Genomic DNA, 27,236 nt, shown 5'->3' on the forward strand with positions numbered 1-27,236 from the left:
GAGTGGGGTGCAGTTCCTGTGTGCTCTGAGCAGGGTGAAAACCCTGCTCTTGCCTCCTGTTGTGAAGAAAGGGGAGCTGGAGGAGCACCCCACTGCCCCACGGAGGTGGGTGCAGGATTGGTCCCTGCCTCTTGTCTTACCAATGGAGGAGAAGCTCCGGAGCTGAGCAGTCCCAAAAGGTGGCTTGCCGCTCAATGGTACCTGAAACTGCACCGCAGTGTCACGCCCCAGCCCTGGGGACCCCAAAGCAACTCGTGGTGCCACAGCGGAGGGCTGAGCCCCCGGCACAACCCCTCCTGGGCCGGGCTGGCACCGTTGTCCCCTTCAGCCCAGGTGGGTTTGTGCACGTTTTCCTTGTCCATGCTTCCAGCGCAGCAGCCACAGGAGGAGGATGCTGGACACGGGGGCATTGCCCAGGGGAGGTCGGTTTGCAAACAGCCCCTGCATCTGCAGCCTGGGCCCGGGATGTGTTTGAGGTGTTTGGGCGGTGATTTACCCCCCCGCAGGCCCCAGCTGTTCGGGGTCTTTCAAAGCAGGGCAAAGCTGGCAGAGGAGCCAGCGTGGCGTGGGGCTCCATCATCGGCCCTCTCCGGTTTCTCCTTGGGAGCAGAAGGACCGGGCTGTGGGGCTGCACGGCGGCAAGGACGTGGTGCATCTGGCACGGCACATCATGGGGAGCAGCCCAGGCTGATGGGCAGCCGAGCCCCCACCAAAGTCCGACATCAGTGCTCATGGGGGGGGTCTGAGACTGCAGGGTGGGACCCCCCTCATCTCCCAGTGCCCACACCAGGGCACTCCATGTCCCCCCAGTCACAGCCTTGTGTGCAAACACACCTTCAGTAAAAGCAGGGAAGGGGCAAAAGGCAGGGGGAACCTCTTCCCTTTGGATACAGAGTTTGTCCTGCACCAACCCCTTTGCCCTCCCCAGTGCCCCGGGGCAGGGGTTAAAGAGGCCCTGGCTGCACCTTGGGGTTGGCAAAACTTCAGGCGATGGGCTGGACCCACCCCTGGGGGTGATTCAGGAGGCGAGAATAGAAGGGGAGAGGAAAAGGCAGCAAAGGACACACGGCAAATGATGGAGCAAGGAGCTGGGACCAGCCCCTCTCCACCACCAACCCATCCAGCCCTGGACCCATGGACACTGCTCATGGTAATAACTGCCAGGACACGAGTGACCCGGAGAGCAACGTTTGCATACCCAAAATTAGGACACCCGCCCCGCAGATGGTGAAACACCCTCTCCAGTTTTGGCATAGAGTGGGAGGCTCTCAGCAGTCCCAGGGCATCTTCTGCCTGGGAAGGGTGATTTCAGCCAGGAATGGGGCCTCTTGGCGCCTTCTTTTGTTTTTCCTTTGCACAGTGGTGGCCGGAGTCCCCCAGGGAAGGGGACAAGGACGTGGTGGTGGCAGTGTGCCCATTCCAGGCGTCACAGCCCCATGCATGCCCTTGTGCTACGGTAAACCTGGCTCGCTCCTGGCTGAAAGTCATCCCGCACTGGGGTCTCCCCGGGCTCAGCCCGCAGCTCTCATCTCCTTAAAGTGCAGAGCCAGCTCCAGCTGAGCCTGCAGTTCGCACGGACCCTGGTTAAGCGCCTTTTTGCAGGGAAAAACCTAAAATGGGTGATTTTTTACTGTGTTCTGGGTAACAGGCACTCAGCTGAAACCCAGCACTTTGAAGGGGTGGAGAACAGTGATTTGTTTCTTTTAAAAGCCTAAAATATTTCCTCGGCATCAACCAGACCCCCCAACCTCTTTAAAAAAAAAAAAGATGATGAACAATTTAAGGGCATATTTGGGGGAGAAAAAAAAAAGGTGTTTGTTACCCCATAGAAAAAAATAATAATTCTGTATTAATGCCAGCAGGTCCATGGCCGGTGCTCTATAGGAGTAGGTCTTCACAGCAGGCGCAGGCTGCTAGGGCTTGTCCGGGTACGAGTGCCAGGCGTTGGGGTGGCCGAGGCGAGGGTGCCCGGAGGAGGGTGCACACCAGCAGATGGCACTCCCAGAATTTATTGCTACAGCAAGCTGCCTCTCGGAGAGCAGTCATGTAGGAGATGTCCTATTATATGGGCAGTTGACTTTAATAGTCATTGTGTGCTTAAAGCACAGCAAAACAACAGTGGGAAAAAAAAAAAAAATCCCCACTCCACTTGGATGGCCCTTTTCCCCCCAGCCCTGCTAGTCTATTTGTACAGTAAATTAAAAATATGAATCACTTCTCTCTACTGCCTCCCCAAACACTCATCCTGTCAGGCTCTGTGTTGTCTTCATTTGTATTACCTTAATTTAATGTTAATTATGTTCTTCATTTACAAAGAACAAGCATTTACACTCCCTGTCTGGGGATTTTCCACGCTCGCGGTCTCCACAGACTGGGAGGCGAAGGGGAGCAGCAGAGGCAGCGGTGCCGGGGAGGGGGCTGTTAGCATGGCTGCGGGAATGGGGGGAGCGGGGATGCCACCCCTCAAATGAACTGGTAATGATGAGCGCTATTGCCTTTCGATTTATGAAACCGTATCGCCGCCTGTGCTTAAATTCCCCCTAATAAATCCTTTTTAAAAGGTCCTCGGCCAATGGAGGGCAGTGATTTATGGTGGGGAGCTGGGGCAGAGGGAGGGTTTGGTGGCAGGGTTTGCTGCTGGGGGGGCTGAGGTCCTGGCCGGGGATGTCATGGGGCTGGGAGTCCGGCCACCACTGGGCAGCCCTGAGAAAATTTCCCAGACACCTTTTCCCTGATGTCTGCAGACTTGTCGGATGATGTCAGTGACGGGATGACCAGTAACCACAGCGTGGATGAGGACCGCAAGTCCCTGCTCCGTGCCTCAGTTTCCCCATCAGCACCTGGAGATAATTACCCCCTCCCAGCTCTCCCCATCCCAGAAACTCCCAACCTGGGTGATAGCCCCAGGCACTGGCTGGGGAGCCAAACTTTCGGGTGCACTAACAGAAATGATTTGTGGGTGTGTGTGTGTGGGTGTGTACATGAGTGTGTCCATGTGCACACACATAGAGGGCCCCGGTCTCTAAAAAAGCCACACATCTCCCCCCAAACCTGATTGTCCTGTGCACAGAGCCTGTGTCTGGAACAAGGATGGACAGAAAAGAAGAAAAAAACAGAAGAGCAGTGAAAGAAAGTGCCGGGAGCCTTCCTGGGACAGGGGACAAGTGGCCCTCTTCACAGCCTGCCCCTGCCCGTCCCCTAGGATGGGGGACATGGGGGTGAAGGCTCTGTGCACAGCCACATTTTCAAAACTCGTGCCCCCCTTCTGCACTAAGCAGGGTTTGAGCGCTGCCCATGCCTGCCTCAGCACTGCCCACGCCTGCCTGCTCAGTGCCAGTGCCCGGTCCTCTGGCACCGTATCCAGCCACAGGCTGGGAACATCAGGGACTTCTCCCAGGGGACCTGCAGATTGGATTTGGGCAGAGGAAGAAGCATTTTGGTACCCATTTCTGGACCCCCCTGGGCTGCATCAGAGCTCCTGGAGCCACATTTTGCCGTGCAAATTGGGGTTGTACCAGGACATCATGGGAGCTGGGAGGGCAGTGGGTAAAGCCGGCTGAGACACCCACTCAAAACACTCCCAAACACACCAAAAGCTAATGTAAAAAAACAAAAAAACCAAAAACCTGCCACCCAAACCTTCCTGTTCTGTATGATCACAGGAACCCCAGAAAAGCACAGAAAACAGACTCCCCCCACCACGAAGACCCAGGGTGCCATGCACCCTCCGCTGCCCACGCTCCTCCCCATCACCACCAACTGTTTCCATGGCAACAGCCAAATATTATGGGGTGAGGACCTGAGCCCCCTTGCTGCTGAGCCGGCCTCAGGGCCTGGGGCAGGTCTCCTCGCTGGCTGCTTACAGGGGGTGTGTGTCACAGGTTTGGCCCTCCAGACTGCAGTTTGCAGCTGCAGAGCCCTGTTCTGGAGCCGTGTTTGTGGGGTGCTCAGCCCCCTCTGCCTTGACCCCAGCCCACAGCCCACCTCACACCCCACTCCTGCCCTTGCCCAGCTGCACAGCAACCCCACTGTGGGGTCACCTTCCCCCCACCCTGTCCTGCTGCCACGTAGGGCTGAGGCCGCCCACTTTGTGACACAAGTGGCTCAAATACACCTCGCGGGACAAACACCCCCCCCGCTCCAGGGGGGTGACAGTCTCTGCCATCCTCCACCAGCCGTGTCCGCACCCTCCCCGCACGCTCCCGCACGCTCTCCCTTATTAACAATGACCTTTCCACCGTGCTCGCCGCCGATTCCCCAGTCCCAAATATCTTTTAAATGGGTTTCAGGAGCTGATGCGCGCTCCGTTAAAAGGCCACCGCATCGCACCCGTGCTGCCCTGCGTCCCCCCGCGCCGCAGCCCCCCCGTCCCCACGCAGCGCCACCCGCACACACGCTCGCACTAACATTTTAATTAATGACAACGACTTTTTTTTTTTCTTTCCCCTCCCCTCATAAGCACTTTAATGTGTGTTCGCAGCCCGGCTGATCCCCACAGCCATGGAAATATTAGGTTGACGGATGTGGTCTGTCGCCAGTGCTCCCTCAACGGGTCTGCCTGTCAGCTCGCCGATGATGACATTAACACGGGAAGAAAGTGATGACAAATGCCCGTTATCAGGGAACGAGGCCTGTGACAAATCGCACGGCGCCTCGCGAGCAGCCCCATTACGCTGTAATAAAAAAAGATGGATGGCTCAGCGCACCGGGGCCCTGCGCTAATGCGATTTCGCCTGGTCTCTCCGGGTTCTAATTAAGGCAGAAAACGGAGAACAAACAGGAGTCCCCGGTGCCCGGCCCCCACCCGCCCCCCCCCCCCAAACACCCCGCGGTGATGGGCGCTCGCCCTCGGGGACGATGCCTCAGCCCCTAGGGAGAGGGGTTTTGGTGGGGTAGCAGACAGACAAGAGGTGCAGATGTCTGGGGGGTTTGCGGTAGAGGTGGGGGCTGGGGGGGACCCCCCAGCCTGTGCCTGTCCATCCCACCTCTGCCGGGTGGGCTCAAGGCTCCTCCATCCAGGGTGAAGGGAGGAGGGGGGACACGGACACCGTCAAGTGCGTCACGCACAGACAAATGTCACCTCCACCATCTGCTGCAGCGTGTGGGGTGGCGGGGGGGGAGTGCTGCATGGCTGAGAGGGGCCAGGAGAGCGTCACCCTGGGAGGATGGCCATCGAGGGGCTGAACAGCGCATGAGGGGTCCCTGGGATGCTCATGGGAAGCAATGACTTGCTTTGGGATGGGGTTGGGGGAAGGCAGCTGGGGGGGGGCAGACCCCCCTGGGGGACATGGCCATCCATGCTCACTAAGCACATCGATGGCTGTGCCCTTGGTGGCAAGGAGACGGCCACAGCTGCCAGCAAGTGTGGGAGAGGGCTGCATCCAGCAGCTGCTGGGGAAGAGGGGCTGTGAGCCTCCCAGTGTGGGGTGCACAGCAAGGATGAGCACCCCATGGCCCCAGGACGGGGTGCCCAGGCTGTGCACGCAGGCGCTTCTCCCGATAGACCCTGCACCTCCCCGCTGCCACCTGCTCGCCGCAGCTGGGTGTCCGCACACCCACCCAGCTGCCTGCGTGCCCCTCACCCCTTCCCAGCACCCTGGCAAGGAGGTAGGTCTGGTCTCCCTCCCCACCTCAGCCCACCCCACATCCTCATCCCCTTTGGGTGTTTTCACTGGAGTGCAGGAAAAGGAGATGTGCAAGTGATGACTCATTCCCCGTCCCCAGCGACCTGAAGAGCATCCAGAGATGTGGTCAGACTTGTGGGGTGTCTCAGTGGGCTATAGATACCCCCACCAGCACCTTCAGTCCAGGTCCCGAGAGAAGAGCAGTTGCACTGCCATGGGGGTCCCTCTGGGTGGCTGGATCTGGCCCTGCTGGCACCTTGCAGACATGCTGAGAGGCCACTCCGGTGGGGTTTTTCCATCTTCTCTGCAGGCGGCGAAGGTCTGGGCAGCCCTTGCCAGACCTGACGTGGGTGATGCCAAGGGGATGCAGCCCCCACACGCACTCTGCACCCCACAGGGCAGCATGGAGCAGCCCTCTCCTGCTGCAGGTTATGGCTGGATCCAGCATGTGTTATTTACTTTATGCCAGGCAGTCTGTAGGCTCAGACTCTCCCTTTCTTTTGCTTTGCGGCATGTGTCCCCACAACTCCAGGCAGGACACAGCAAGGCACGGGGAGTGGGTGGCACAGGGACCTGCCAGGGGACGTCACTGTCCTTGGGCAATGGAGAAGGAGGCTTGGATGCAGGCTGCTTCCTGCCCGGGCACCGCATTATGCTGCTCTGATTATGCTTTTGAAAGTACTTTTTCTTTTCAGTGAAGAGCTGGGTTTCTTTGGGATGGATCTGTGAATGATCTCTGTCATGTCCTGGGGGATTTATTGGTCATTTCAGGGAGTTTTTTAAAGCTCCCACTTATTTACAGCTCCCCATGACCCTTCCACCTGCCCAGACCTTCAAAGGGGGGTTGACAAACTTGAAATATTGCTGGAGAAAAACTGATCCCAAATGGCAACCATTTTCAGTGGGACCATCCCAGCTCTGTAGTAAAAGCTGCTAATCTGGAGCCGGACTCACCTATCTGTACTCCCCAACTTTTACATCCCAGATCTAACTTTAGGCCTGTTCAGAGTGAGAGCTGAGCAACGATGTCCTCCAACAGCTTCTTCTGAATGAAGCTCAGCCTCTGATGCTGTCTAGCAGCATAGATTTAACCTGTTCTCCCAAAGCCAGCAGCCCAAAGAAGTGCAGAGGCCATGGAAAGGATTTCAAACAAATCGCCTTTGCCAAGAGCCGGATGAGAGTGCACCGAGCTCCTGTTTCTGCAGCGGGTTCAGACCAGAGGACATGGTTCCCCAGCTGGGCTGAGCTTTGGATGCTGCACCCGGACCTGTCAGTGGCCAATGCTCAAGGGTGGTGCAAGCCACAAGCTGCTGTTGCCTGAATCCAGCTTAGCCCTAAGAAGGGCCCTAAAAAAAAATTAAAAATTCACCCCCATAATGTTGCAAAATGACCTGCAATGGGGTCATGTGAAGGACTTGATAAACTTGTTGGGGAGGGATTGCTTGCAAGGTTGCGAGCTTTCACTGCGGCCTTGCAAAGTTAATACTCCTTGGTTGAGAAACGGGGAGCAGAAATGTGTGTTATCATCAGTTGGAAAGCACAACAAGTGTCAGTCTGGACACCAGCGGACCCTTCAGTTTGCAAACAGCAGCAGGAAGCCTGGTGGGACTGCAACAGACCCATTGCATCTGCGGGATGGCCAGGCAGTGCCAGGAGAGGCTCGCAGAGCCCTGCACGTCCGGCCGAGGGGATGGCAGCCAGCACACCCCAGCCCTTGGCAATACAGCCCACCGAAAAAGAGCCTTTCCCGCCACAGGCAGGCAGCCAGGTATTGCTTATCTCTGGGAAAGTCCTAATGTCTTACACAGGTATGGTTTGCTACCTTCTCGTCCTTCCCCAGCAGAGAGCAAAGGCAGGGTCTCAGCAAGGCTGCGTCACATATGCAGCATCAGCCTGAAATTTGGGCAAGACCAGTGGTGTTTAACTCCAGTCAACAGCACTACAAACAGTTGCCAAAAAACTGGCCCCAGCCCTGTCTCACAGATGATCTTAAGGGAGAGGTTTGTGCAGACATCTCGTGGGGATGCAGTTTTCACCCCAGGGACTGTCTCTTAGCCTCAGGACCCTGCTCTGCCCCTGGGATCACACGTGCCACCCTGTGGGTGAGTCCCTAGCCAAACCAGCACGTGCTGCGTGGAAAATAAATACACTGTAGAGAGCGCTCCTCCCGGCAAAATAAAGCCAAATCAGGAGAATCAGGAGACTGGGCAAGCAGGGAGCTCCTGCAGTGCAGCCAAGGGGTGGGAGCCCTCCAAGCAACAGGACCGTGGTCAAGTTTGTTCCCAGTTTCCCTTCCACTGCCTGGGCAAAGCTGGGCTCCTGCCAGGGCAGGGAAACCCAGCCCGGGGCACACCGATGACATTAGCCATGGCAGTGCCACCCCTGGGGGACACTCAGGTCCTGCCCAAGTACAGGACAGTGAGGAAATCACTGTGTTGTGCAAACGCTCCCGCAGAGCTTCAGGAGTCAGAAACCTTGTTCTTCTTGTGCTCTTGTCATTTTATTAAATGTTCTCCCTTATCACTGGACAGTGCAGAGCTCTCGGTGTGTGGCCAGGAGTGGGGCAGGTGTTTTTTATAGTGTCCCCAAGGGCTTGCCTCAACCCACTCAGACCACCTAGACTGGCAGGTCAGGCTGGCATCATGTCAGGACGGGGAGCATCTGCTTGGTGGGTACACGAATATCAAGGTTTACTGCTGTGCTGAGGTCCCACCTCAGCAGTTGCTGCAGGCAGGGATTGGGGTGGCAGCTGAAATAGGTGTCCCCAAAGCTCAGTTCCCATAGTCTGGCCGTGTTGCAGGGCTTGTTATTCAGTCCAGCTAGGAAAGCAAACAGGGCTTACCGCCAAAACACCTGGAGAGCACGTCGTGTGATGGGGCTGAGTGACACAGGGCCCATGTGCACTGGGGTGGGGGTCTGGGACCTGGAGGGACACATGTCCCAGGGGTGGGGGCAGGAGGAGTGTAACCCCCACAGGAGATTTCTGCACCCCAGGGCTCATGGGTCATGGAGGTGGGGGCAACAGACCGCGGTGGATGCTTCAGGCCACCAACCGTGGCACCACACTCCACTGTACCTGTGCCAGGTCCTCCTGGTCCGTCATCTCAGCAAGGCTGGGCTGGGCAGGGGCTGTGCCCAGATACTTGGTGTCCTCCCTGGCTCTGCTGTTAATATTCATCGAGCCATCAGTCCGTGGGTGCCTCAGTTTCCCCCCAACAAGAAGCCAACCCTCCAGGCTTGCTGCTGCTGACCCAGGACCCTGCTGCGGGTAAAACAGGAGGAGAGCATGGTCAGGGAGAGCCCTCAGGAGAGGGGACAGGGACAGGGTGGAGGGGGACAGGCTGGGAGCTACGTCTGCTCCAGCCCTGCTGCCCCTGGCTCTGGGTAGCTGTACCATTGCAACCAGAGCCTCGGCAGCCCCCCCTCCCCTGCGTCCCCCCCTCCCCAGCCCCCTACCAGCCACTTCACTTCCGCTGTAGCTCTGCTGACCTGCCATTAGTTATAATGCCTGAGCCAAAGTAGGAGGTCAGCACAGGCTGGCCTGGACATAAATCAGCTCCCTATGGGCAAGGAGACTGTGGGATGGCAGTGACAGGTGCCCACCACATGCTGCAGGACTTCCCCTCAGCCCTGGGATGCTGCCCAGGGATGGAGGCCTTACCCCCCGCCATGTTCAGCCAGGCTCCACAGGGACCCTGCTGTCCCCCCAGCAGGTCCTCAGGGTGATGGGAAGCACTGTGCCACCTGCCCTGGCGGGTTACAGGGGGGCAGGGATAAGGGACATGGTGGGGTCCAGCCAGAGAGAAGTTGCATGGCCCCCCATAATGAAGCAGGAGGGCTGAGCCCCTAAAAGCCCAGAGAAGGGATGGAGGACCAGCTCAGGAGGTGTCCGCAGCAGCGGTGGGCACCCACAAGGGTGATGTGTCTGGAGCGGGGTCAGAGGGGTGGCACCACGGGGCTGAGGGGACAGTCTGCAGGCTGGGGGCACCTCTCGCTGCCCTGCTGGGGGGAACCTGGGTGGAGGGGGGGGGTGTCTCCCCCCCCCATGGGGCTGCTTGAGCTGCCCAGCCCGGAGGGCCCCAGCATAGGCCCGGGCTGCCTGCAGCCTGCCCATTGCTGCCGATACCCAGTCCTCCAGCTCCCTCTGCTGCCTGCGAGGACGGCGGCTGCCCGAGCCCACCGCATCGGGGCTGGACCGGCCGGGAGCAGCTTCTCAGCTGCCCAGGGTCCCCAGCAAGGTCCTCACCCACGGGCGACAGGGCGGCTGTGCCAGCATCCCCACCACCACCCCGGTCCACTGCCCTGGAGGAGCGTGGGCAGGGAATGCTCCCGGCACACTGTGGGAGACACGGGGCACCCAGCCCTGAGCAGCCCCCAGTGCAGTTGGGCAGTCCTGCGAGGGCCGGTGGGTGGCTGCAGACCCTGGAGATCCCAAGGAGGGACAGACCGTGGCGAGAGCTCAGCCTCAGTACTAGACACCGGAGACTCCACGCAGGGACTGCAGCTCTGAAGTCCAGGCTTTTGTAAACCGCTCCGTTCAGCTTAGGTGATTTTTTTCTCTGGGTAGACACGTGTGTCCGCGCACGCATGCTGTGAGTGTCAGGAGCTGCAGAGCAGCCAGTCTATTTCTTTTTAAAACTTGACATAAGCAGGTAAATTATCCCCAAGTAACGCATTTACCACGAGAGGGGAAACGTCGGTGCTGCCGCCGCTGCCAGAGCAGGAGCGCCTGCCTCCCATTCCCCGCAGTGACGGGAAGCCTGAGTTATGGCCCTGTTGGAGAGACAGCGGGTTTGTAAATGCCTCTGTTTGTGCTGTTTTCCAGCCCTACCAGAGCCCATTGATCACTGGGGCAGGAGTAAAGCCAGCGAAGAGAAGCAGGAGCGGGAAAGGCAAGAGGCACGCGGCCGGAGCCATGCCAGGAGCTGGGCACATGCAGGGGTGCTCAGATCTGGCCTTCCCCAGGACCTCTGTGTCCTTCCCCCTCTGGGAGATCCCTGGTCCGAGGACACAGCCTGTATCTTTCACCCCTTGAACAAGCTGGTTTGCTTGGACCCGGACAGAGATTGCAAAAGGATTTAAGTAAGTCAGGACCCCATGGCACTACAGGGGAAGGTCCCCGTGCCAGGGTGGTGCAAGCAGGGAGCCTTATGGCCCATATATTTGGTGTGAAACAAGGCTGGTTTGGGGGTGAGGACTGAGCCTTTATTTGGCCATGTCTCACAGCCACTAAATGCTACCAAGGCTCCTTGGGAACTGGGATGCTGTTTGCACCCAGTGAAAACCAGACCCTGCCCAAAGAGCAAACAGCCTCAGGAAATGCAAGGAGGGAAACTGAGGCACAGAGTGGCAGTGTAGCAAGTGGAAACGTCCTGGGTTTGAGCCAGGACCTCAGTACTGGACCCTTTTACAACCTCAAGCACTTGCTGTAGCACAGCCAGTGTTGAGAGACTTATGTGAGCAATGTATAAAATGCTTTGAGTGAATTTTTCCCCCCAAAAAGACAGGCGAAGGAAGGGCTGTTGCCCTTGTTGTGGGGACTCACATCCCCACGCTGCAGCAGCTCTGCAGCAGCATCCCAGCTGCTGACATGTGCAGTGAGCACGGAGGAGAAGCATCTCAGCACCATGGGACACGGCAGACATGGGGGTCATGTTGGACCCCCCCAAAAGCCATTCCCTGGGAGGGGGGGACACAACACAGCTACTCCAGGCACCGGAGCTGCCCCGTAAGAGCTGATGTGCTTTAGGCATGTGGTTGCTGCCCTCGTCGCGAAGCAGCCCACTCTCTCCCTGAGCCCAACACAGAGCCAGGCTGCTTCGTGCAAAGGTTAGGGATGGCCAAGGGGCTGTGTTGAATCAGGGCACTCCGCTCATGCCATCTTACCTGCAAGTCACAGGTAGGTTGTTTCCCATAGCGCCAGCAGGGAAACAGAGGCAGGGAGGGCGGCTGGGACTTGGGGAACAGGGGAAGGTGGCAGTGGGCCTGTCCTGGCTGCACCATCACCGCTAAGCCATAGGGAAAAAGTCACTTGTCTACCAAGTGTGAGGCCCCTGTGCAGACCACCTGCATGGGATATCATGGTCAGCATCACCCCACCTGGCTGGGGGAATGATCCTGGGGTGCCCAAGAGGGCACCGGCTCCAGGCTTTGCTCCTCCAGACACAGGTTCACGCCGACCACCAGCCCCTGCCTCCACCACAGGATATGGCACAGCATCCTGCCACATATCCATGCCACGTTCCCATCAGGGCAGCCCTGCCATCACCCAGGTGGATCTTCCTCCAGCCAGAGACCACCGGTGCTGGAAACAGAGACTGCGATACCGAGCATTGCCGCCGGGACCTGGTGCATCCCCTGCTGCGTCCCTCACTCCTGCTGCCCACCAGCTGCCCAGGCAGGGCTCTTGCTCTGCATCCACTGGCCCTGAGGATGCCCCACAGGGTGCTCTGCCCTCCACCAGGCCCCCCTCAGCTGCACCTCAAAAGCCCTTCCTTCGCGCTCCACGCCGCGCCGATGTCGCCCTGGCCATCAATAGCGCTTGGTTAATTAATTTGATGGGAACAGCAGGGACCACACTTTGCATTTAGTGAACTTCCGAGAACTTCCAACCTCATCTTCATAATTGGCCTCATAAATTTGAGGAAAGAGAGAAATCAGCAAAGCCAGAGGAGCGCGAGAGGCGGGAGAGGCCCCGCACGCAGGAGGGCGGGCGGGCATGTGAGAAGTGACTCTATTTGGTGTCCTTATTTAATTTTATTGCACAGATCCATCTTCGCCCGCCCCCTCCCTGCCTAGCCCTCTCTCTCCTGCTCTCCCTGCTGGGTTCACCTAATCATGATAAATTCATATTCATTTCCCTGCCTGCTCCGGCGGGGGGAGCAGCTCCCTTACATTCGCCCGGCCATGCTGCCATTAGCAAATATTTATTCATGAATACGAAGTGCCAGTGTTAGGAGCCAAATCACCCCCTCTGCACCCCTTTTCTCCAGCCCCAGCACCCTCCCACCCCTGCACGAGGACAAGCATGACAGCTAAGGATGGACATCCTTCCTGCAGGGTAGGGAGCAGAGTGTGAAGAGCTGCCTAATGCTTGGAGCTGCAGCGACTTGGCCCAGGCTTTTTCTTCCTTTTACCCCAGGGGGCAGAGAGACGTGTGATGGGGGGACAGAAATTGCCTGAGCTCCCAGTCTGGACCCACCTTGGGGGTGCAGGGATGGCGAGGTGGGATCAAGGGGCTCCGCAGCAGGAGCGAAGCACCCGTCCCAGCTTCCCGACTTTCCACTCAGTCTCTAAGTGCTGCTGCGTTTGGGTTTATTTTTAATTTTCAGGATGATCAGACTCACAGCCAGGGAGAGTGGGAAGAGGACGCACTGGGGAGGGGAACTAGCCGAAGCCCCTTCCTGGGAAGCAGGAACCAGGTGGCACCTCATTAGACATGTCTAAAACCATCTTTGCTCACCCTGCCTGCACCCATCCTGGGGGCTCAGCACCCACCTCCTCCCAGGCACCCCAGGAGCCCCATCCCTTGTACCTTCTTCAGAAGTGTGGCATCCCAGGGTCTAGAAGAGGCAGAAGGTGTGCTAGGGTAAGGGGGTGGCTAGGTCCTGCCCTGCTGCAAGGGCAAAAGAGGAGTCTCAGAGGAGCACGTGGCCTCAGGGGATGTCAGGCTGGAGGTAGCCCCTGGCTTGGGGTCTGCAAGTGACTGGGAGGACGGAGAGCAGGATTAGGGGCACAAAGAGGAGACTGTGTGGGGCAGCTCTGTCCCCTCCATCCAGGGCAGGAGGGACTGCCCAGCCCAGGGCTGACTCACAGTGGGCAGCACAGTCCAGCCCCTCATGTTTCTTCCCTTGCACCAGGACAAAGGAGAAGCTGGAGCCTTCAGCATCCAGAAATATCACCTCCAGCTGCTCTGGACGAGCTCCTGGTCGTGCTCCTTCACCTCCTGCCCCTTTGCATCCACCGCAGCTGCACCCAGGGGAGATGGTCCCCATCCACCCTTGGCCCACCTGGCTGCAGCTGGCCACAGGAGGGCCCTCTGCCCCCTCCAAAGGTCCCGGGCAGGGATTTGTGGGGTGGGAGGAGACAGACATCAGGCTCCTTCCCTCAGAGCAGGGGGCTGGCGGGGACTGCTCCTCCAGCAGCCTCCACATGACATGTATGCACTGGGGCCACCTTCACTGCCATTTCCCAAGGGGTTGGGCGAACAGTCCTGCTCCTGAGCAGCCCCGGCCCCACACATCCCCGTGTCTGGCCTCCCCCCCCGAGTAAAAGCAGCACAAAGAGCAGGGCCAGGGCCAGGGCTTTGATGTGCTGCTGCAGCACCAGTTTGGCACCAGGGTGTGAATTGTGGCCCTGGAGAGGGAGGGTGACAAATGGGAAGGAGTTGGGGGCTAGCAGTGCCACATCTCCCACACCTCCAGTGATGTCCCCAGTACGGGGCCCTGGTGAGAGGTGCAGCCCCAGCCCCCCAGGAACAGCTCGCCCCAGCATCCAGAGCTGGAGACAAACCCGTGTTCATGAAGGGGCCAAGGTGAGCAGCCCTGTGCTCTGCTCCCTGCCCCACCCCCAGGCAGAAATAGGCCTGGGCCCGGGGCTGCCAGCCATAAGGCTCTAGGACAAATCCTCCAGGATCATCCCAGCAGCACTGGAGGGAGAGGGAGCCCCCATCCAACCTCCCTTTGGGGCAGGACTATCCCCAGCCCTGGACAAGGCCAGCCGTGGCCCTGCTCAGCCAAGCCTGACTGACCCCAAGGATGGGGACCCCCTCCTCTCTGGGGCTGGTCCCTGGGCTGCACAGCCTTCCTGGGGAGAGAATGCTGCCCCTGGACCTCCCAGGCCCTGGTCTGGGGCTGACTGCTCCTGCATAATCCAGCCCAGTCCTCGCTGGCTCTGCCCCAGCAGCTCCTGTCCCTCTCCAGATTCTCCATCTCCCTTTTGAGCCAATCGTTCTTGCTGCTCATCTCCATGTGCTCCCTTGGCTTCCAGGCTGTTCAGATTCCCCTTCGACAACCAAAGCACTTGCATGCTCAGGAGTCTGAGCTGTGTTCCAGGCACAGAACAGGAGACAGCAGCAGCCAACACCCATATACCCTACTCAATGAAATACGGAAAAACTGACAGCAATCCCTTCCTGACCCCACACCTGAAGTAAGAGCTCAGCCCAAGGCTCAGAGCTTGGGAACTGCTCCTTTCTCTGGGCACGGCCAGCCCCAGCTCAGCCATGTGGCCAGCTGGATGCCGGGACAGAGCCAGGTCCCAACTCTGCCATCGGAGAACGGTGGCCAGCAACTCCCTGCCCTAAGAGCCAGAAGTGGTGATCCAACAGCATGAAGGTCTCCACTGCCTTCTCCCTGCCCGTACTGAAAACAGGGAGAGAGGAGGGGCTCCTGGTCAGCCAGAGGGAAGAGTCTCAACAGTTGCAGGGCAGAGAGCAAAAAGACAGAGATGCGAAGGAAAAAGAGAGACGGGATTTATTATACTTCAAATTTCAAAGCACCAAGACACACCAGAAGACATTCATTTCCATCAGGTGTTCAGCAGAAAGGCTGGGGTCAAATGACACTGCTGGGGTCAAGGCCTCCCCAGCAAACACCCCAGCCCCACTACTGGTGCCCAGCAGCCACAGCTGACACTGCAGCAAGAAACTGTGCAAACCCACCAGGTTTAATGCCCTTGTGCTTGCCCTGGCAGCAAACACACAGCTTGTCACTGCACGTGACAAAGACACGGCAGAATGCAGAGCCGGGGTGGCTGGGTCCCCCACAAGACAAGGGAGCGGGAGGCCGGGCCAGGCCCAGAGACCAGCCAGAGGGAGCCCTGGGGTGCTGGCACAGAAACGCCCACCATGGCGTTCCTGGCAGCCGATGCCACAGAACGGCACCTCTGCCAGGAGGAACCACCGCAATACCCGTAACGGAGACAGAGCACTGAAAGTCTCTGACAAATTCATCTTCAGAATATAAAATAGTTGCAGTTTCCTGAGAAATAAAATTCACTCCCATGGAACTGACAGGGCCAGCCACATGTACATGCATACACAAATACACACACACTTTCTCTGATCAAAAACCAGACGACTCCATGGCTTCCACACATACAAAAATGGGAAAGCTTTGCTTCACCCAAATTAGAACTAAACTATCTCCTCATGTTTCTCTCTGCCTCCGTGCCTCCTATGCACAAACACACAGCCCTCTTGGGTTACCTTCAGTGCCATTACATTCAAACCCTTTGTGAGCACAGCTCCCCGAGCTGTGAGGTCCGCTCCTCTCCTGCGCTGAGAGGAAGGGAGCCCTTGGGGCCAGACCAAGGGGATCACAGCTCTCTGCGCTGCAGGATCCTCAGCACACAGGCTGAGAGCAAGCAGGCACAGCACATCAGGTCCCTGCGCCTCCTTCAAGGCTTACCTGGCACCAGGGGAAGCTGGTGGCAGTCGCAGCAGCCCGGCCCCGTGTAGTGAGACCCACCAGAGGACACACGTCAGCTCAGACAGAGACAGGACACAGCAGCAGCACAGGGGGACCCTTCATGATTCCCGCAGTAGCAGCTGTCAGCAGTAGTGAGAAGGGGGAAGGCCAAGCCAGACCCCTGCTGCCTTCATGCATAGCTCAGGACAGAGATTTTGGGGTCTCTGTGCTCAGACACAGGTGAAGATGCATCCCACTTCCCCTGTTCCTAAGCACTGGGAGGGGCTGGATCACAAGGTTGTGCAGCCCAGCCTTCTGAAGCTTCCCTGGGGAGAGCAGGGCCAGGGTAGCTGATGGGCAGTGAGCCCTTTTGATAGCCAAGGGCTGCCTGTGGCATCAGGCAGCGCTTCCAGCGTGGTTCCAGCCCATGGCCTCTGCTGGGTGAAGCCACACAGCTCTGCCAGCAGCAAGGCCTCATGCTTGCAAGGAGCCCTGGTTTGCTGGGATATGTTCCCCAGTCTGCAGTCACCACAGAGCAGCACCGGGGAAACCAGCACCCTTCACAACAGCAGCACGGCAGTGGGTCCAGGGTGCTGGGTGACAACTGGGTGTCACCAGTCCCGTTCTGAGGGCTCCCGGTAAGGCAGCCCCAGTTGAATGAAGACATCCCTCTCAGTGGGAGTGGGCAGAGGGTGACCAGATGCCACCTTGATGCCTTCACGACCTCGCACTATGGCTGAGCTGAGGGAACGCTCCGATAGGCTCATGCCCTTAGTCTTGGCCAGGGCCCGCATGGAGCGGTTGAAGTGAGCTGAGCCGGTGAAGTAGAGCAGGGCGCAGGCGAACTCACTGTAAGGCACCACAATGATGTCAAGCCGGCGGTGACGCTGGGCTGGCCCGGGGAGGCGGCACACCCCCAGGTACTTCTTCTGATCACCGTTGTCCTGACTCACCAGGTCATCCGTAAGGAAGCCTGGGGAGAGAGAACAGGCAGAGAGGAGCTGAATGGTAGAGACTGATACCCCCACCCCGAACTCCCCACTGTCCAGACAGCAGCTGAGGTGTCTCAGTGTGCTGTGGGACCCCAAGGACAACCCAGCCTCAGCCCTGACAGCCTCACACAGAGAGGAGAAGCCATGCTGAGCTGCAGCAATACTCCCTCCGTAACACTGGCTGTAGAGCTGCCCCTGGAACTGGGCCAGGACCAGGGGCAGTACTCTTAAGGACTTACAAGATGTCCTGTCCTTGGGAAAAGCGATCACCTGCCCTTCAATGAATGCCATTCACCACACTGCCTCCTTGGCTTGGCCATGCTAAGAACAGCTTTGAGCACCATGTGCCAGCCCCCAGTCCTCTTACCACTCCTGTGGAGGCTGTCAAGCAGCTTGCTGAACACCCCACGGTGAGACTGCCCGTCTGGGTGAGTGACTAGCACATCCACGTCTCCACAGGTGGGCTTCCCCCGACGGTAGGAGCCACATGCCACACACACGAGCCCAGGCTTCAGGGCCAGGGCAGCTTGTCTGACCTCCAAGAAGAGAAAGAGGGATGAGGAGTCAAAGACCAGTCTCTTCATGCCCTTTCCATCAAGGCAACAAAGGATCTTGTGCCTGCCTTGCGGCCTGTCCTGCATCTCCAGGGTCTCCATACAGAGCAGACACTTGGCAGGCATGGCAAACTGCCCCACCAAGGAGGCTGGCCTGCTGTCAGGAGCCACGTGAGCCAGGGTGGCTTCCACCCAGTCCTGCAAATGCCCATCACGCTGCCACACAATACAATGATCTACCATGGTGCTACCATCAGTCATCAGCTCTTGGGGGCACTGGGCTGGAGCTGGGTTGGGACAAGCAGGAAGATGCAGGAGGATGCAAAGTACAGCACAACCTTTCAGAACCTTCGGTTTCTGAGACAGCAGGAGAGAAGAGGTTTTTCAGCTCTCCTGTGGGCCAGGAGGGCAAAGCTCACCAGCTCTGCCCACAAAGAGAATCAGTTCAACACAAGATGGTTGCAGGTCCTGTTTCAGAAGCAGAGATGGGCTCATGGAGTCTCCCCAGCAGCATTCAAGACAGCAGAAAATCTGCAAGTGCCCCTTGGAGTCCACTCCTGCCAGGAGCTCTGCCTTTGCAGGAGAGCTGGGCTTCCTGACCCGGAAAAAACACAAATGTCCCAGCATTTTAGACCGAACGGATGCCAACGTGCTGCTGCCAGCAATCAGACACATATAATCAGAACTTCCCCTAATGCAGCCACCTCCAGGCTGGACCCCAGCTCCTGTTTTGTGCAGACAGTGCTAATTCTGATGGCTTCATTCATTAAATGCTTAAGAAAGGCTCCCAAGTCCTTAGATAGGAATAAAGTATTCTTGGTCTGATTGTGCCAATCACCCTGCTGGCAGCAAATAATTAGGGGCTCAGCAATTTCCAGTGACGAGGCCATCACAGAGGCTGGGGTTCAGGAAGGCAGTGTCCATGCCCACAGCCCCTTGTCACTCTTGGGGATCATCCTTCATTAGCAAGAGATAAACCCATTAACCTTTGCCCCAGAGGTGCTCCAAGAAGCCACAAGCCTTTCTCATGCGGAGCAAGCCCTCCTCTGGTGTCCTTGCCCCCCTTCTGGCTTTAAATGAAGATTTCTAGAAAACTCCCAGCCCCACCCGAGAGCCTAAAAGCTCCTCAGATCTCACTGTGACAGGCAGCACAGACAGTGACTAATCCCTCATTCTCCTTCCTGGGCCTGGATCAGAGGTGTGTGCGTGTGTATGGAGGGGAGCACAGTAATCCCATCAAGATAACAATAGACCCACCCCCAAGAGCCAGCTCCTCGGCCCAGCTTGCCTGGGAAAGGGACCACTCACCACCAAAATGGCTAATCCGGCACACGGGACTGACACCCCAGCAGGAGCCTGGCAGGAGCGTATTCTTCGTGGCCAGGCCCTGTGGCCGAGTGACAGGTCACGCTGGCTGCTGCTTCCATGGTGATCAGAGAGCACAGGGGTAGCAATGACAGTGTGTCCCCCAAGCTCTCTGCTCACATTAGGGTACACTGGCTTAGCACCCCATAATCCTGGCATGCCATGGCGTACTAGAGCAAGCAGCACCCATCTGCAACCTGGATCCCCTTCGCTTCCAGCAAGGATATCCATGCTCTGTCCTCCCACTGACAACCAGATCACAGGGTGCTCACAGCTTCCTTCGGAGAAGCAGCACCAGGGAGACAGCTCAGGGGCCTCGGCTGAAAGCAGACATCTCAGAGAAGATGAAAGGCAGGAAAGAGGAGCTAGGAACCTGCTCATCCCACCATGCCACACGCAGCCTTTTTCAAAGCAGTGCGTAGAACTGACACTTGTGAAGTATCCTCCTCCTTGCCAGGCACTCAAACTGAACCTTCCTACGGGGCAAAGTAGGTGCCTTGCGTGCCCGTGCCCAAAAAGGGTCCCCCAAGCACTGACCCTGCTCAGAGGAGAGGCTGAAGAGCTCAGCTATAACAGCGAGGGACATTTCCACAGCATGCACCCTCCTGTCAGGTCCCAGCAGGTACTCCACTCTGAGGGCCCGGGGCCGAGCTACTCACAGTCTGTTCTATTTCTGCAGCTTCCTCCCGAGGCATGCGCTCCAGGAAATCCGTGTAGTGCTTCAGCCCCACAGCTTGCTGGCTGGTGAGAGTCGCCTTGGTGCGGATATCATCCAGCGTCCGGAAACCCTAATGCAGACCATGTGATGATATTCAAACATCTACCGAGACTTTGCTCTTCAAATACTTTCAGCCAAGATTTGGGGAGACTGTATTTAACCTGTCTTAAGTCCAGGCCAGTCACAGCTTCTGAGATCACATGCAGAGATCACTTAGGGCCTGGTTCCTAAAAGAAGGGATTTAGGCAATCCCACTACCCACACACACCTCTAATCTCCACCCCATAATGACTCTGAATCTTAACTAAACCTGACAGAAGGCTACTGTTCTTAAGGCACTGTGTTCCCACAGCCTGAAGGAAAACAAGTAATGCAGGTAAAGGAACAACACCCAGAATATCCCAATGAGGGAAAACCTACAGCATGAACACAACCATATTTTTAAGACAGCAAAGAATCCAGTCATAAACCAAACACTACAGGAAACCAGGCTTCATTAGCTCTGTGCTCAGGCAACAAACTGTTTTTAAAGGAACCCACGCACTGGGCTGGGTTGCTCTTGTTGGCACAATTACTTCAACCTCATTTTTACAACTTCCAGGCAAGGTGGACAGCTGCTCTGACAGCTACAGGAGCCAGCCAGGCCAACGGGCCAGCAACTGGATGAGGAGCTTTCATGGCCAAGATGTCCTGGTTCAAGCCTGGCTCTTAGCAGTGTCATTGCCATGAGCAGTGTGACATGACCTCCAAGCAGCGATGCTAACGGAAGAGGCAGTGTGTCCCCCACACCGCCTATCACACATCTTTGTCCTCTACCCCCACCCAAACTCAAGTCTCAGCTGGGTGCACTCCATTCTCCCTAAACACACCACAATGGGACCCAGCCTCATAGCTCCTCCCATAAAACCAGACTCAAATCCCATCCGTGGATACTGGCAACTGGAAACTATTTGTGAAAGTAATTCTCCTACACTCAGCAGCAGTCTTCAGACCATAGCCTGAGAACCTCTTGTGTAAGGCACTAAACTTACCTGCTGGTACCAAATCTGAGCTGTCTTGACCCCTGCTCCCCAGATGTTGGAAAACAACTCCAGCACGGGCACACTCTCACTGATGTGATCCAGCTTGCGCAGGTGCCCACTCTCCAAGATCTCCAGGATCTTCTCCGCCATCCGCTTCCCAATCCCAGGGATTTTACAGGCTTCCTAGCAAGAAACCAGAGCTGCTACTAGAGAAGTGAAGATCACAGACAAGCTGGGGAGCTGCTACCCACTCAGAGCCTGGTTAGCCGTTTGATCAGTGACTGGTAAGTGGCAGGGCTAGTTCTGCCTGATGGTCTCCTCTCTAGTCCAGGCTTACATAGGCTACATTGATTCAATGCCAAGTGGAAAAGGACAAGCATAGAGAACGGGACTGAAACACTAACACACTGAATGGCTGGACTGTTACAGTCAATAAGGCTCAGATCCAGTTAGTTTTACGTATTATCTTGAATGGTGGCCAGTTGCTGATGCTTAAGAGGAAGGTGAAAATGTCCCTGCACTGTGCCTGGGGAAGGCATTTATCTCATGAGTGCTCAGGTCTGGCCCTAAAAGGCTCGACTTCACTTTTCTGCTGTTCTGAAAACACTGCAGGTGGTCAATGAATCCCAACTCGCACTTGCTACACAACTTTGATCGAAGTCACCACACAGGAAGGAATTCCCAAGGCCTGAAGATAAACTATTCCACATACAGAAAGAGGAAGGGATCTGGCTCATAACAGAGCTAGGATGCTGGGTCTATCTCCCTGCTCCACCACCCTGGGAAGGTGTTTTACCTGGTAGGAGGTGACTGGTTTGTGGTAGCTCTTGAGTGCATTGATGGCTTTGGAGTAGCCCAGAGCTCTCCACTTGTCCCCCTGGACAGAGTAGGCCTTTGCCAGCACTTCTAGCTTCTCTGTGATGCCTTGGTTGTGATTCTCCTTCTTGCTGTTGGAGGACTGGGCACAAACCCACTTGCTGGCAGGCTGGGCCACTGTGGAAGAGCTGTCACTGGTCTCCTCTGATGATTTCACAGGGTAGCGGCCAGAAATCAATGCTTCCAGATCTCCCTGAGTGACACTAGCATCTTCTCCTTCACTGTCTTCATCATCAGAGTATTTCTTTAGGGAGAGGTAGAAAAGCAGCCATGTGAGAATAAGTGCATGCCTCACATATGTCCCCTTGGCACAGGCTGATCCTGAGAGTAGGAAGTCAGAGCACTAACCAACCTCCAGGGCACACAGTGCTCAAACTGCCATCTCTAGAAGTGGTTGGTTATATGCACACCGTAGCTCTTCACGCCTCAAGCTACACATACACCCCTTGAAGCTACATCTCATAAAGCACAGGGGACTAGAGACTGCTGTTTACCTGTGATCCAAGCACGCACGCACCTCCTATAGCCAAGCCCCTGAGACCGAACTGAGGTAAGACACTGGTTAAGTGAGCAACTGCTGCCAGCAGCATGGTTTGACAATGCTGAAATCCCTGGCTGGGGGAGATCCTGACTCTGTGCTCCCACTGGGAAACTTTTCGCTGGTCTGGTGGCTGCACAGACATCTCACATTCAGACTCTGCACCTTCCACCCCATAATGCAGATGACAGGAGATAGGCACTGAACTCTGTTTTCATGTTACAGACACAAAATCTTAACAGGGTAGTAAATTACAACCCCCTCATTTTCCCCATGGCTATCTGCAAGAGAAAAGGGGGAGGAAGGAATGACACAAAGGACTCCACATTCCTCAGTGACAGAAGAAAGAACCAATGTATACATTTGCTGATACCCTCAGCATTAGGATGCCTCTGTGTAGACTTAAGAAACAATGAGCCTTGGCTTCAGGTAACGAACAAAAGGGGATAGAAGTGGGAAGCCGCACAGAGGCTTTGTAGACTGCTTTGCTCACTGGGGTCCCCCTCTCTCCTGATGTATAAACACAGGAGTCCACGAAGACCCAAGAGCTTCTGTGCTGTGTAAGTAACCCTGAATGGCACAGGGCTGTTTGGGATCAGTCCAGCAATTACATGCGGCACACAAGTCCTGTTATGAGTTTCTGCAGAGTGTCAGCCTAACTAAGTCAGAGCCATATCCTTACAACCTCTGGTTCTGCTGGCTAAGGAGGTCTGGAGACACGATTCCTGCAAGATACAGAGCTGCAGTCTTTAGGCAGAAGAGGCAGGATGTTTCCCTTTTGTAATCTTGTTTTATAACTCTGAAAACTGGGTCAGACTGAGGATTTGATAGACTAAAGCAGTTTTATTTGCTTTGAAATGCAACTCCCTTGAGACACCGTTCCCTTGAAGGGCAGCAAAGCCTCAGAGTGTTCAGATTGGTTAGTAAGCCCCTTAAAAGCATTTAAGGAGCATGTTATCCAACCACAATGCAAAGAACTCTGCAGCTGGAGCATGCAATTTCCATCCTCTCGGCCAGCAGTGTCACTCAGGTGAAACAGCACATAAACCCCTAATTCTCTATGCTTCGCCAAAAAAGCTGATGGACTCTTTACAACCATACGTGCAAAACCAGCTAGTCCCATTAGCTTCTAAGATACTCCAGGATCCTACAGCAGCTGACTTGCTAGAGCTGGGTGAGACTGGGATGTGCATGGTTTGTCTGGAGCAGAGCACAGGAGCCAGGATAGCAGTTGAAGCCCAGTAGCTGAGGCAACACGCCACCTGAGAGGGAGGCAGGCAGCCTGGGGTAACAGCCCCAGGGTTCAGCCAGTGAATAACTGGCACCATTTGCAAAGGCTGCCTTGCAGAAAACTACTGCATCCAGATGCTAGTCACACAGTGGCCACTACAGTCTGACTGGTAACAGGGTTTCCTCACAGGAGTTTACATCCAAATGCAGAACTCCCAGAGCAGCCCCTGTTCAGTATGAAACACTGGCACACTCATCATCTCCTAGAGGAAAAACATCCACGCAAGCTAGAAAAGACTCTGTGCTTAAATGGAGGCTACTTCTAAGCTGAGATTTCAGCTTCAGCTTTACTGCTGTAGCTGGGTCTTAAAAGTGGTTGGTACTGTCTTTAAAGCATATCCCGTGGGTTCTCTGCTCCTCCCCAAACTCACATAGTCCAAAGCTTGGGACAAGGGACTTTACTGAAGTGTCTACAAATATCGCTTTTGTGCACAGACTAACAGGAAATATAATTGCTTGAGGGGATTTAAAAGAAAAAAGGCAATAAGGCTTCAGACTCTAGCAGCTGTCTGACCACCCAAAGTAAATGTGAGCAGAAAGCGGGGCAGATACCACAGGATCCGTAACAGTACAAAAGATCCTTTCTCCTGTTAAGTGTGAGATTTGCTAACAACAATTGCCACTAAATTAGAGTTACAAGAAACAGCAAAGATGGGGTAACTGCAAAGGTGATGCAGTTAAGCAGCAGCCAACTCTGCCTATAGCACACTAGATAGTAAGTCTGGGGAGAAAAGATCCCCCCCTACACATATTCAAGAGAAAGCCTAAAACAAAGGAGCCCTCAGTGGGCTGCCAGTTAGGGAGTAACTACAGGGTTTTATGAAACAAAATTTGGGACTGTGTTAGAAAACAGATGCCAGCATTACAAGGCAGCTGCTGCTCTAAGAGGTCTGGGGTAACTTTGCTACAGACAGATTTGAATGACGCCAATGTCCAAAAATAATTCAGCAAACTTGAGCAAAAATACAGAGAAAGGAAAGAAAGCTAACAGCAGGTCGGAGAAGCTGACTCACAGCAGAGGCCACTAATAACCCAACACAGATATTTTAAGCACACCACCACAATCGTTCAAGTGGCAACCTGATCCACTGCACATGTGTCTGAACAGGGTGCTTGCCAAGGAGTGGAGAATGGGTCAGTACAGCTCAGGCAGGAACATGGGATGAAATATCAGAGACAGCTTCCTGAAAGGGAGATATTCTCAGTCAGGGAATATTCCTCAAAAGGATGCAGGGGAAACAAGATCACCAGAGTGAGCCTTGGCCTGATCAAAGCACCAGGACTGCTTCAGCTGGAAACGTTCTGATGGGGACAGGAATTTAAGGGGTGTTGTTTCTACATCTAACACCTAAAAGGGACAAAGAGAAGCAGTAACCGTGTCCGCAGCCTGAGTCTGCCAGCACCAACCCACTGAAACATCCAAACGCCTTCCCTTTGCTGAGAAAATCCGGCATTGTATCCCTGCAGGGATGCTCTCAGCCAGGAAAAGCAGCATGCAGGATCTGCTCGCAAGCAGAAGGGCCTGTGCGGGAAGACTCACCTCAGCCAGCTGCTGCTGTCCAAGAGTGCCCAGGCCTCGCTGCGAGGAATCCCCCACCTGTGTTTCAGTATTTGGTTTCACTGCTCCCTCCTCTGCTGGGGGCTGGATCTCTTCACGGCCCAGGACCTGCTGCTCTTTCTGCAGTTCTCCCTCCTCCAGGTACCTGTCATGGATCAGATGCCTTAGTATAGGAGAAGGAGGACATCTCAGCCCCCAGAAGCTTGACTGAGAAATCCTTCTACATGTTTTGGGATGGAGCAAACAACCCATATGAATTGTACTCTCTCAGATCGCAGATTAATTACTCTGGTTTTGGCTCAGTTCCCCAATTTCCATCCACCTCGCTAACCTGCAACTTCCACTCTTATCTACCTCACTCTTAGACTCTTTCTCCAAAACTTTGCCAAAACATTTTGATCCTAACCTGTGACTGCCTGCTGCTCCATTCCTTATTTCCTCTTGTGCCTAGTTGTCAATTCTCTCTCTACTTTTCATCTGCAGTAAGTAAGAAACAGCATTTAATCCTCAGCATTTTTAAAAGAAATCTTGTTATCAATGATGGATTAGGAAGAGGTGCCTTTAGCACCTGTAGCAAGTGACAGGACTCCTATTAGCACTTCTGGGCTCTATTCCATGTTTTGCTACCCCACAGAATGGTGACTGGTCACAAAGTCACTAAATTTCACAGTCTGTATGGGGAAAAGTGACTTTGAGTCATGCCCACAGGAGCTGCAAGGAGTTGCAGTCTGAGATTTTGAGCAGAGGTCAAATTTTAGTGCTGTTCAGTTTAGGATAGAAGCGCTGCAGGGAGGAACGACAGCGTGGCATTTGCATACCTGTGAGGGATAAAGACACCGTAGCCAGCGGTACGCAGCAGCTTCTGGTCTCTAATGCAAGCACTTAGCCAGGATGCCTTCACTAGCTGCAGCCCTGAAGGTAGCTTACTTAATTTAAGGAGCCGAAAAGCACGATCACAGTCCATGTCCTCAGCCACAATGACATGTGTCACCTCTGAGGAGAGCTGGTTGTGTACAACACCCCCATTCTGGACAATCTGCTTGTGGAAGATCTCTGCCCTGGCTTGGCCAATGCCAGCTTGCAACACGTAGGCGGTGACTGGTTTCAGCCACTCTGCTGAGGAAAACAGAGAGGCAGGAGCTCAGTGGCAAGAGAAACAGTGTCCCAAACCAACTGGGCTACATATCTCACATAGGACTTGATGGCACCAACAGTAGCAGGCAGTCTTTGGGGGGCACCGTTCCACATCATGGGCATGCAGGACTCACCCTCAGGTATCTCTGTTCCTTCCTCTTTTGGGATCTTTGGAGGGATGCTTTTCCCCGAGTCATCCCTCACCTTCTTCCTCTTGGGAAAGGCTTTGACAATCCCTCGTGGCTCCATAGGCCCGGTGGGAAGTTTAGCTGCAATTGCTGAATACCAGTAAGAAAGAGGGAGGTTGCTTAGAACAGTGTTACACAATCACAAGAACTTAAGGTTCACTCATTTTGCTCGTTGACTTTGTTGGTTTGGGATTTTTTGTTGTTGCCTTCCAAAAACACTCGTCCTGAGGGAGGCACCTGGAAACAAGGTTTTCCATAGCCCAAACAAAACCCCAAATCACCGTATATCCCAACAGCCCCTTCCACCCAGCTGCAATGTTAAGCCAATGCCAACTTGAAGGTTTCCTCTTCGTGCAGCACTTTGTATTTTCCTTAGAGGTTTCTCACACACAAGCCAGCAAAAAACCCAAGCTATCACATTAAGCTTGGAAGAGCTGAAAATGGTCCCACCTGGCCATGTCCTCTCCCTACAGCCACCTTCTCATCCAAGTACTAAACACAATCCCCCGGAACACCAACCCAGAGCTGGACTCAAGTCCTTGCTTCTGCAAAGAAGAGTTCAGCTTCAGGGGAGAAGAAACCCCGCTGCATTTCTAAACTCAGCTTCACAGAAGTGCTTCTGTTTTCAGGACATTTTGACCAAAAAAACTGCTCTCTGAAAATAGTAATACTTTCTATCATACAAAGAAAAAAAAACCACACCAAAAAAACCCAAGCTTCTGGGTGCCTAAGTCCTCTTCGGGACCTGGAATAGTGTTTTTCTAGGTAGTATTTTAACTAATCTAAACCAAAACATGCACGCCAGGTACCAAGCTTGCCTTGCCAGCATCCCCAGGCCACGAAGGCTTCAACGCCACCAACCCAGCTCGCCCCAGGACGAGCGGCACCCACAACCTCGGGTGCAGGAAACAATTCCCCCGAAACCTCGCGGCTGGGCCCGAGACCGGGGGAGCCGAGCACCGCGGGAG

General features: G+C 55.3%; 1 protein-coding gene across 1 annotated transcript; it reads right to left on the reverse strand.

The window, feature by feature from the left end:
• Positions 1–15,482: 15,482 nt before the first annotated feature.
• POLL (DNA polymerase lambda) lies at positions 15,483–26,351 on the reverse strand. Its single transcript, XM_050898844.1, has 8 exons — positions 26,215–26,351; positions 25,765–26,062; positions 24,929–25,091; positions 21,481–21,804; positions 20,694–20,867; positions 19,604–19,732; positions 17,393–17,561; positions 15,483–17,006 (listed from the first exon to the last, which is right to left on the reverse strand). Exons 1-8 carry the CDS (start codon positions 26,327–26,329, stop codon positions 16,645–16,647), a joined length of 1,734 nt encoding a protein of 577 aa, XP_050754801.1. The 5' UTR covers positions 26,330–26,351; the 3' UTR covers positions 15,483–16,644.
• Between the last annotated feature and the right edge of the window lie 885 nt (positions 26,352–27,236).

This window comes from Gymnogyps californianus, chromosome 6, assembly GCF_018139145.2.
Source record: "Gymnogyps californianus isolate 813 chromosome 6, ASM1813914v2, whole genome shotgun sequence".
Lineage (NCBI taxonomy): Eukaryota > Metazoa > Chordata > Aves > Accipitriformes > Cathartidae > Gymnogyps > Gymnogyps californianus.